This window comes from Rhinichthys klamathensis, unplaced genomic scaffold (assembly GCF_029890125.1).
Source record: "Rhinichthys klamathensis goyatoka isolate OS25496 unplaced genomic scaffold, OSU_Roscu_1.1 h1tg000452l_1, whole genome shotgun sequence".
NCBI lineage: Eukaryota > Metazoa > Chordata > Actinopteri > Cypriniformes > Leuciscidae > Rhinichthys > Rhinichthys klamathensis.
The window spans coordinates 1,603,656-1,615,799 of record NW_026606944.1 but is presented as its reverse complement, the minus strand read 5'-3'; the positions used below and the strand labels follow the sequence as shown (position 1 = coordinate 1,615,799).

At 46.2% G+C, this 12,144-nt stretch overlaps 1 protein-coding gene across 1 annotated transcript in view; it reads right to left on the bottom strand.

Moving 5' to 3' along the window:
* Window positions 1–10,919, bottom strand: part of LOC130071705 (tripartite motif-containing protein 16-like) — a 30,294-nt gene extending 19,375 nt beyond the window's left edge. Inside the window, exon 1 of the mRNA XM_056236566.1 lies at window positions 10,279–10,919. Within this exon, the coding sequence (XP_056092541.1) occupies window positions 10,279–10,848 (570 nt within the window). The 5' untranslated portion in view covers window positions 10,849–10,919. The remainder of the gene's footprint in view (window positions 1–10,278) is intronic.
* Window positions 10,920–12,144: the final 1,225 nt, after the last annotated feature.

The window sequence follows — 12,144 nt, the reverse complement described above, 5'->3', positions numbered from 1 at the left end:
ATGAAATGGACACTTAATACAATACATTATTAACAGAAACATGAAACATTGTACACACATCTAAAAAATAATGTTGCCGGTGGACAAAGTGAGACTAGCCTCCAATCAAATGCCATGTATGTAGATATTATGTTTATATAGTGGATCAATGCAAATAACACACTAGATGTTTTGGAACTTTTGATATTTATTGCCCCTCAACAGGCCAAAATTAAATTAAGCTTGTTAAGCTGTGGAGTTATATGTTCTCATTAACTATATTATTTTATGTTTCTTACTGTTATTTTGTTTTTACTTTATGCTATTGACGGTTGTATACTAAAAATGTGCAAGAGTTCATTGTGCGCATGTGTGAACAAATGGGGACTTTTATTTTGACTCAGCTTGTGTTCCTACCTTGAGATGAATGTCGTGCTGCTGCTCCCTCGTGCACTGATGTTATGCCAGCGCATTGAGATGAAAACTAACAAATAAATAACACTGAGAAATTGTACCTGAATTGTTCTTTAGTGGATGGATGATCGCAACATATTGTGCATGGACATGACGGACGGAAATGAAAACTTAACATAAGCAATATACCATTTAGAGAAGGCTACTTTTGGATTATTTGGGCTCGTCGGCATACCTGTCTCTCGTTGACTGACTGGCTTGTGTTGTTCGTTGTGTGTCCTGTCCTGTCCGACTATGCGTTATGATGGGTCGTTCGCAATTCATGAGCGTTAGCTGTTAGTGATGATGGGTCGTTCGCGAATGAGCGTTAGTGGTGATGGATCGACTCTTTCGCGATTCGCGAATGAGCCGACTCTTTTAGGTGAACGTCGGTAGCTGGCTCGCATATCTGAAGAGCCGACTCTTACAAATTTAGCCTATAGAAATTAAAAAATTATGTAATAAAAATTGAAATATTATAGTCAAAGTCATTTAAAGAGCCGTTTGTGAGCCAAAAGAGCCGGCTCTTTTCAGTGAGCTGAGTCAAAAGAGCCGAATGCCCATCACTACTATGCGTGCTTTAGAACACCCGCCCAGCTCTACCTCTGATTGGCTTACAATGACATTTTACTCTACCTCAGCCAATCGTCAGCATGTATGCGCTTGTCTCGTGCTCTGCCCACTAACCAAGGAAGAACAGTAAAAAAAGTATTTGCCTCTCGCTCGGAGATCTAGTTGGTCTGATGAAAAAAAACAGCTTCATCAGTTATAGTAACGCGCCGCATTTTTTGGCAGTAACGGTAACAGCGTTATTAAGATGAGAAGAGTAATCAATTAGATTACTCGTTACTGGAAAAAGTAATGCCGTTAGTAACGGCGTTATTTATAACGCCGTTATTCCCATCACTGGTGTGGAGAAACTAGCTAACAGCTCAATGAAACCGGCGCACCTCCAGAGACATCTCAGCACCAAACATCAGTGTCATGTTGGAAAGCCACCTGAATTTTTCAAGGGAAAACTTGCTGAGTTTAGAGTTTAGATCTCCACAACATCAGCCCAGGCGTCATATGCGGTGTCACTGCACTTGACTAAAGCAAAAAAGCCATTCACGATCACTGAGGACCTGTTACTCCCAGCCGCTGTTGTATTAGCTGAGACAATGATGGACAAAAATACCACGGATAAATTAAAAACTGTGCCTTTGTCTAATGACACCGTTTCCCGCAGAATAGAAAGAATGGGAGCGGATATTGTTGAACAAGTCGTCGGAAAACTTGGCGAAGCATTTTCACTCCAGCTTGATGAGTCAACCGATGTCAGTGGCAAGGCACAGCTCGTGGCTTTTGTGAGATATGTGGATATCGACGACATTTATAAAAATGTACTTTCCTGCAAGAGCTTAGAGGGGAAAACGTCTCAGGTTACGACTGTAACTCTGGTTCCCTGAGAGGGAACGAGACGCTGCGTCGAGGCGCTGTGGGAACGCCCCTGCGTGGTTGCGTCATGAAGCACGTGTATAATCAGTCCAATGGAGAGACGAGACGTCAAGGCGGGTGACGTCATCGACCAGGAAACAATAAAGCAAAGACCGCGCCAGCTTCTGATAGGCCGAAGCAAGTTGATCACAGGCCTGCAGGGCGACGCTGCGTCTCGTTCCCTCACAGGGAACCAGGGTTACAGTCGTAACCTGAGATGTTCCCTTTCAAGGGAACTCGAGCTGCGTCGAGACGCTGTGGTAACACTATACCCACTACGCCATAATAGCAAATGCCTGTTCCATGTGAATTCATTGCGCACACTAACCAAGCCCCCTAGACCCCGGAGTGGAGCCTAGATCCAAGTCATAGCCTTTGAGGCAGCCATATTCCTAGTATCTTGGTCAGACGCCTCACAGTGCCACAAAGGAAACATACTACAGGGTGTCTCCCCCAAGGATACACCACTTAAAGGGACATGGTAAGCAGCTAAGGCCACCAGGTTAAAAACAAAAGGTGACCGAGCCTTCTCAGTAGCTGCTCCTAATCTTTGGAATACTTCGCCTGTTCAAATTAGAAATGCCCAAACTCCTGACATTTTCAAATCTCTGTTAAAGACCTATCTTTATTCATTGGCCTTCGAAAAGAGTTGAGTAGTGACATTTATCTAATTATTTATTTTATTTTATTTTTCTCTCACTGTTGCTGTCAGGTATATTTGTTGTCTATTATGGAAAGCACTTTGGTCAACTAGTGTTGTGTTTAAACGTGCTATATAAATAAACTTGAACTGAACTGAACCATGTACACCTTTAGTGTGGAGGGGGATAGACCTGTGGAGAAAAGCTCCTGCAGGAACTCCAGCACTACAACCACAGGGCAGATAGCTGGGTCCAGCTGGTGCTCTCCGCACCAGGAAGTAAACAATTTCCACTTCAAGGTGTAGAGTTTCCTCGTGGAGGGAGCTCTGAAGTGGAGGATGGTCTCAACAACCTCAGTTGATAGACCTGAACATATGAGCTGGGCCCCCTCAAAGGCCAAGCCCAAAGTTTCCACAATTCTGGGCGGGGGTAAGGATCAACCCGCTCGACTGAGGAAAACCCCCCCCCCCCCCCCCCCCCCCCCGAGCGGAATCTCCAGAGGAGAGCCGTCGAGGAGAGACTCTAGGTCCGAGAACCATACTCGGGCCTGCCATCACGGGTATAATAACAGATGATGGGCCCCGTCCCGGCGAACTCTCTCCAGAACTCCCTGGAGCAGAGAGATCGGGGAAATGCGTACAGACGTGACCTCGGCCACATCTGCATCATAGCTTCCAGCCCCAGAGGAGCTGGCTGAGTGAGTGAGAACCACAGTGGACAGTGTGTGTTCTCTAGGATGCGAAAAGGTCTACTTCTGCTCTACCAGAGTTTTTCATAGGAGCTCCACCACTTTGGGGAGGAGTGTCCATTCCCGGGCCTCGGCCCCTTCCTCGACAGGATGTCTGTGTTGTTCGTGCCGACAAGCACATGGTGACCTCTCAGGTCTGGCAGGAAGTGCTTGAGAGATCGAAACACCGCCATAATGTCTAGCCGATTTGTGTGCCAAGAAAGTAGATGGTCCTGCCAAAGACCTTTCGCCGAGCGACCACTCATGATCCCCCCGCAACCTGTGAGGGAAGCATCCGTCGATAGCGTATGTGTCGACAAGAAGCCCCCAGCACTGGGCCTTGGGTGAGGAACCATGGTTTGTTCCACATAACTAAGGCACGTAGGCATCGCTGCATGACCTTGATCATGCGAAACGAATTTCCCCTTGGAGAAAACCCCTTGGTTCTGAGCCACCACTGCAGGGGTCTCATGTACAGGAAGCCAAAAGTTATTACATTGGACGCAGCTGCCATGAGACCCACCAGTCTCTGAAACTGTTTCGCAGTGAGTGACTGGCCTAGTTTTACCTAGGCCAAAGGGAAGAACCCGATATTGGTACACTTCGCCCCTGAAAGCGAACCTAAGGGACTTCCTGTGATGAGGACAGATGGCTACATGGAAGGACGCGTCCTTCAATCTATTGTGACAAACGAGTCCTCAGACTGAATCTGTGTCACAATCTGTTTGAATGTAAGCATCCATCCTTCTTTGGAACAATGAAGTAACGGCTGTAAACCCCTGACTCCCTACTGGGAGGAGGAACCCTTTCTATAGCCTCCTTTCACAGAAGAGCCTGTACTTCTTGCTCCATAACCAGAGCCTGCTCGGGGTCCACCACGTAGAGACCCCTAGAAATCTGGTAGGAAGAACCGAACTGAATTCTGAAACCATTTCTATATTGAGCAGGACCCAACAAGATATATTTGGCAGTAGCTTACGCACTGCCATAAAATCTACTAAGGGGACCAGTCTCTCGAGACTGGCCTCTTCTATTGGTCGAACAGCCACTTCGGTGCCCTGTAACGGCGAACCGACAGGGAAAACCATACTGACTGTTCTACGACCCTCCTCGAAGGATCGTTTGGGGACGCTGACACCTCGGTGCCCTGAAACGGCGAACCAGCAGGGAACAACCGAACTAGCAGCGCTGCGACCCTCCTCAGAGAGTCGCCCCCCAGAGGGCGCCGAGGAGACACGGATTCTCGAACCCGTCTCTCCCCGGAGGGGGCCACCCTCAGAAGCCTGATAGCCTCGGCGTCAGGACTTCTTCTTAGTCGAAGCCTTCTTCGAGATAACGACTATCCTAAGATATGTTTTATCCCAAAATGACTACGGCTGACTAAAGGAATCAGCCTCTTGAGACTAGTCTCTAGTATAGCTTGAGAAGCCAATCTGGCGTCCTGAAATGGATGACCGGCAGGAAATAACCGAACTGACCTCTTAAACCCCCCTTCTGCGAGTCAGACACTGAGAGTAGAACTCGCTGGAGGGCACCGAAGGGAGATGGGCACCATATAATGAGGTGTTATCCATTTCCTCCTGGGAACAACCATTAATTTCCTCAGAAATAAATGACTCCTCAAAGATCAGATGAGTAAATATTTAATTTTCTCAATTAAATACAGCCAAATATCAACCAGACAAGTAAACACGGTCTGGATGAAAAAGCTGAATAGTATGCCTATATTAATACAGACATCTAACTCCAAGGATAAGATGAGTACATATTTAATTTTCTCAAAAATTAAATGCAGCCAAATATCAACCAGACAAGTAGAAACGGTCTAGTTTAAAGGCTGAATATAGTATATTAATATAGACCTCATATTATAATCTCAAACAATAAAGAATACAAAATTAGTTTTCAAACAAACGAGGGAAAGGGAAATTTCCCATCTACTCAGTTCCCTGTGCATATTAGCCTATACATTGCGGACCATTATCTACACGTTGCCTCGGCAAACGTGAGAAGAGCCACTTTATTATGCAGATATGCAGACCCATAATCTACGTGCTGCCTCGGCAAACTCGAGATCTGAGCCAATAGATTCTTATTGCAAACCCGTAATCTACACGCTGCCTCGGCACACGCGAGATCCAAGATAGAGTCACAGAATCTTTATTGCAGACCCATAATCTACGCGCTGCCTCGGCAAACGCGAGATCCGAGCCAAATCTTTATTGACTTACTTTCCTCGAGACGAAAAGCCAACAAGAGCAGAGCTAAAACTCTCGATAGTGCATCTGTTACACGTCGGGAATTTATGAATGAACACTGTCAGCCCCAATTTACTAGAGCTGACCATGCATGCTCCACTCCCAAACAGACAACACATGAATTGCGTGTGTTCCCACTCGTAATGAAGCGAGGGCAGGGACAAACACACGATCCAAGGCTGTTTGCTCTCCATACTCCTGTCTAATATATATATATATATATATTGAAGGGTTGGTCAAAATCCCTTACAATATATATATATATATATATGCTTGTGGACAAACAACATATAAATAGACAGAGACAAGATCACACAGAGCGCTTGCTGAAGGCACAGAAGCTGGCGCGGTCTGTTGTCAGGTGTGCTTTATAGTTTCCTGGCCGATGACGTCACCCGCCTATGACGTCTCGTCTCTCCATTGGACTGATTATACACGTGCTTCACGACTCAGCGTCTCGTTCCCTCTCAGGGAACCAGGGTTACAGTCATAACCTGAGACGTTTCCATATTCTAATGGGAACTTTTCAAAGCTTTTTCACCCGCCTTTGTCATGACGTCTGGATGAAAGACAGGAAGCAAGTGCAAGTTACTCAGTTTAATGAAATGTATAATGGAGACAGTATAAGCTGATGGAACACAGTGACGCAGGGACTTCGATGGCCAGGATCCGTGATGAAGTGCTGTGCAGAGGTGACGGTGAGAAGACAGATGAACCAGATGAAGACGACGAGGAACAGGAACACAAGGCAGGAACAGGACACCGGAACACCAACACGCAGGACATCAAACAACGATCTGACAGGGATGATAGAACAGCGGTAAGTATTTAAGGAGTCGTGAGATTGATTGCAGCTGGTGATGAATGACGATCAGCTGGAGCGGATCAGGTAATGTCATACACTCACGCCCACTACACACGTGCGCTCACACAACAACATAAACACAAGACTAGAAGGAACAGAGAATACGTCTACCGTGACAGTACCCCTCCTCCTAAGAACGCCTCCTGGCGTTCCCAGACTCCGTTACCTGTCGATTGTAATCATCGATAAGGGAGTGATCCAGGATGTCTCTAGCAGGCATCCAACTTCTCTCCTCCGGACCGTAACCTTCCCAGTCCACCAAGTACTGAAATCCGCGTCCTCTCCGCCTAGAGTCCAGAATACGATTAACCGAATATGTGGTCTCCCCATCTACGAGTCGCGGTGGGGGAGGAACCGGGACGGGCGGATTAATATGAGAATGAAACACGGGTTTAATTTTAGATACATGAAAGGCGGAATGGACCCTCCTGTACGCTGGAGGTAACTTGAGGCGGACTGCCACCGGACTAATGATCTTGGTGACAGGAAACGGGCCTATAAATTTGGGTGCAAGCTTATTAGAGACGGTGCGCAGCGGAATGTTCTTAGTTGAAAGCCACACTTTTTGACCAACGACGTATACGGGAGGCTTTGACCTGTGGCGATCCTATGTGTGAGGGGTCTGAGGGGAATCTGAAATTTCTGTGCAAAAGTGTGGTCCATAAAATTACCTTCAGCCCCAGAGTCCAGAAGTGCTTGGCAGTCGTGCTGATGGACTGACCATCTTAGTCTTACCGGGAGGAGCGTGGAGGTAGATGTAATCGTTGATGAGGTCTTCCTGGTGGAGATCCCACCCGATAGTAGCCTCAAGTTTACTATCGGGCTTGACCTTTTACCGGACAATTATAAGCATAATGTCCCGCTCCTCCACAATACAGGCAAAGGCCCTGGGACCTCCGCCTCTCCCTCTCCTCCCGGGAAAGCCGAGCTCGACCCACCTGCATGGGCTCGGGATCGTTGACGGGGCTGACCACGTCCCTGCCGCTGGATCGTGTCCCGTCATTTCCTCCGAAGGTACGGGTGGACGGAACCCGACGCTCGACTCTTGACAGTCGGGCGTCCACCCGCAGAGCTAAATCAATGAGACCGTTCAGTGTGGTCGGCAGATCCAGGGCGTAAATCTCCTTCTGGACGTGGTCAGCCAACCCATGCAGGAACATATCCCACTGCGCCTCCTCGTTCCAGCCGCACTCCGCCGCCAAGGTCCGAAACTCGATCGAGAAGTCGGAGACTGACTTCTCTCCCTGTCGTAAGTCCGCCAATGTTCTGGCTGCCTCTCTCCCAGAGACAGCCCGATCAAATACCTTCCTCATCTCGGCGGCGAGGGTCTGGAACGGCCCTCCCACACGGCCGTTCCCCAAAGCGCCGCCTTCCCGGTTAACAATGTCAGCACGAACGCCACTTTAGCCTGTTCAGTGTTGAAAGTATGCGGTTGAAGAGCGAAGTGCATGGAGCATCGGGTCAGAAATGCTCTGCAAAAAGCTGGTTCTCCAGCATATGACTCTGGTACCGGTAGGCGGGCTCGGTCTGTGATGGTCTCTCTGGAGGTGGTGGGGGAACGGCCGGCGTGGGCGGCGCAGCGGGATTCTGTAGGCGTTGGATCTGCTGGGTGAGCTCGGACACCTGCGTCACTAATGCTTGTACTGCCCGACCCGTGTCGCCGATATCTCGCTGCTGAGAATCCATCCTCCGAATGCTGTGTTGAATGAATTCCTCCAAGGATCCTGAAGACGAACTCGCTGCTTCCATTTGCTGGTCAGATCGTTCTGTCATGACGTCTGGATGAAAGACAGGAAGCAAGTGCAAGTTACTCAGTTTAATGAAATGTATAATGGAGACAGTACAAGCTGATGGAACACAGTGACGCAGGGACTTCGATGGCCAGGATCCGTGATGAAGTGCTGTGCAGAGGTGACGGTGAGAAGACAGATGAACCAGATGAAGACGACGAGGAACAGGAACACAAGGCAGGAACAGGACACTGGAACACCAACACGCAGGACATCAAACAACGATCTGACAGGGATGATAGAACAACGGTAAGTATTTAAGGAGTCGTGAGATTGATTGCAGCTGGTGATGAATGACGATCAGCTGGAGCGGATCAGGTAATGTCATACACTCACGCCCACTACACACGTGCGCTCACACAACAACATAAACACAAGACTAGAAGGAACAGAGAATACGTCTACCGTGACAGCCTTGACGTCTCGTCTCTCCATTGGACTGATTATACACGTGCTTCACGACGCAATCACGCAGGGGCGTTCCCACAGCGTCTCGACGCAGCTCGAGTTCCCTTCAAAGGGAACAACAGGAGAGAACCTTTTTAATGTTGTGGATAATTTCTTCATTGAAAACGAGCTAGACTGGAGAAACTGCAAGAGTGTCTGCACTGAGGGAGCTGCGTCAATCACAGGCCGTGTTAAAGGGCTCATGGAGCATATTAGAAATAAACATCAACAAGTGCAGTGGAATCACTGTGTCATGCACAGGGAAGCACTGGCACCCAAAAATGTAAGTCCTGTGTTGCATGACGTTTTGAATGACAGCATTAAAGTGATTAACTTTATTAAGTCAAGGCCACTCAATGCACGACTGTTTCACCGCCTTTGTGAGGACATGGGAGCTGAACACACACAACTGCTGCTACACACAGAAGTGCGCTGGCTATCTCGAGGGAGGATACTGAACAGGCTGTTGGAACTACGGGCGGAGGTGCACACCTTTTTGTCAGAACAAAGATCTCCATATGCAACCCTGTTTGAAGATAAAGATTGGCTTGCAAAGCTGTGCTGTCTGGCAGATATATTCAGCAAATTAAATGAGCTGAATGTGTGTTTGCAGGGCAAGAACATCCACGTTCTGAACCTGTATGACAAGGTGGGTGGTTTTCTGAAGAAAGCAGAGTTGTGGAAACGGGCATGTGTACAGGGAGATCTCACCTGCTTTTCTCAGGTGGATGCTTTCCTCTCCAGGGAAGATTTGTAGAGAGCACCAGTGAAGTCCATCATAGAAGAACATTTGGCCAACCTGATTGTGAGTTTTAACTCATACTTTCCTGACATGGAGGAGAAATCTCCACAGCTCAGTTGGGTGAGAAATCCATTTCTTTTGTCCGATGAAAGCAGAAACAAGCTCCCTCTCTGTCACCAGGAAAAACCCTTGGATGTGTCATCTGACTATGGCCTACGTAATAATATGAAAACACCACTCTAACGCAGTTTTGGGTGTGTGAAAAAAGGAGTACCCTGAGCTGGGAGAAAAAGCTTTGCAGCAGCTACTGCCCTTTGGATCCACATATTTGTGTGAGACATTATTTTGTACAATGACTGTGATCAAAGCAATGCAGAGAAACAGACTGGGCCTGGAAAAAAGTCTGATCACTGCTGTGTCCTCCATGCCACCGAGGATGACCAAGATCCTCAGTGAAGCACAAGCACATGTTTCGCACTAAATTATAAGTGCAACTTAGTTTGTTATTTATTATTACAAGTGTTTTTGAGCTAAAATGTTATACACATCATATATATATATACGCACTGTATATATATTATTCATAGAGGTTTCTTTTATCAAACATGTTTTGGGCCAGTCAAGGGGTACTTAAACTGCATGATCGGTTATCGGTAATGATACATATTATTGCAAATGTTTTTCATTTACAATGTTTAATAAATCTCATAATGATGGCACATCACTATATCATAGTCATAGCTTTTATTTCTATCTCAAATGATTGGGGCCGGTCAGGGGGTACTTGGCTGAGAAAAAATTTGATAGGGGGTACGTTATTGAAAAAAGATTGAGAAGCACTGCCATAAACAACATTATGAGCCTGTAAATGAGGATAATGGGACCTCTGTAAGTTCATACCTGATTCTCTGTCCTCTGTGCTGCAGCTGATACAGTGTTGTGGTTTTTATGTTCATCCATACACAGCAAACATATACACATCTGATCAGTGCGGCAGAAAACCTCAAGGATCTTGTCGTGTTTCTGGCAGATCATCTCCTGCAGTCGTCCAGTGGCATCAGTCAGATTGTGTCTCTTTCTTTTAAACAAACTCTCATGTTGTTCAAGGTGATTCTGACAGTAAGAGTTCAGACACACCAGACAGGACTTGACGGCTTTGTGTTTTCTTCCAGTACAGACGTCACACTGCACATCTCCAGCTCCAGCGTAACAGTCAGCAGCAAGTTTAGTCTTCTTCAGTTTCTCCACCATTTCAGCCAGAATGGTGTTTTTAGCTAAAGCAGGTCTTGGCGTGAAGGTCTGTCTGCACTGAGGGCAGCTGTAGACTCTCTTCTCATCCTCCTGATCCCAGCAGTCTGTAATACAGATCTTACAGTAACTGTGTCCACAGGGAATGGCCACTGGATCCTTCAGGAGATCCAGACACACTGAACACATGAACTCATCCTGAGAAATTCTGGCTTCTGCCATTTTACAACATGAAGACAGAGACACAAACACACAACAGCTCAACTACACTTCAGTTTCACTTTCCCTGAACTCATGTGTTTCCTGTTTCCTGGTTCTGTGTTTGAGTGTCCTGTGCAAAACAAGCGTGTCTGTAAAGCAGTGTGAGCATGTTGGTAAGAACAGTCACTGGTGTCAAGAAGTGCAATGGTGTTTATTGACAGTCTTTTGTGATCCAGTATTCCCAAAAAGCTGAGAGAAAAAAATAACAAAAAGCTCTCTCTCTCTCTCTCTCTCTCTCTCTCTCTCTCTCTCTCTCTCTCTCTCTCTCTCTCTCTCTCTCTCTCTCTCTCTCTCTCTCTCTCACAACAACACCATTGTGTGCGTGTGTGTGTGTGTGTGTATACAGTGCTTGGCTGAAAACTTCCTTTCAAACACAAAGAAAACACTTTTTAAACCCCTCTCAGCAACACCACTTGTACTCACTTCTACTCAACCCACCCTGAATGTTGTTGCACTTTCAGCTTATAAAGTGGAAGGTCCACTCGCACGGTTTAAGCCATGTTAACTCAACAAAGTACAGATAGTTCTCCACCAGAATAACACCGCTGCCTTTCCCGTGGCCACAACATTAGTGACGTGTATTTGCTGCAGTTTAACACTAAGTGGTGCTATAATCACAGACTTAGAAAAGTTAGAAAGTGAACAGTTCATTTTCAACCAGCAGATACATTCAAGTGAATCATTGTAGTAAAACGAATTCATGATCACAGAACTGAAATTACTTTATAATGTGCATCGAGTTAAGCAACGTAAACGTTAACACTATATGCCCTTAGTTTTTTATGTATAATTAGAAGGCTATGCTTGTAAACTTGTCTTCTTATATTTTGTGTTCTTTTAATTCATAGTAGATTTATTAACTGTACATTAAGGAGTCTGGAGATGGAGACATGAACACCTGACTGCATCAAGAATAGCCTGACGTCAGAGAAAAGGTGTCCTGCTCTCCACAAAGACCTGATCTTGACGCTCATCTCAGGGGAAATCTTCACCATTGTCGACGGTGAGGCAGAAAGCTCCAGCTCAAAATGTAGGACCAGTTATAAGGTTTGGCAGGGTGCATTGTTTGCATTTGAATGTTGTGTAATGCTTTAAAACACTTGACGCACAGTAACAATAAAACCACAAGTAACAATAAAACCACAACTGAGAAACATATTTTTCTTATCATAAACACTGACTAGTTCTAAAAAAACCTATACCCTAAATTAGAGAAAAACTAAATTTTTACTTCAAGCATTTGAATAAAAAAAGTTA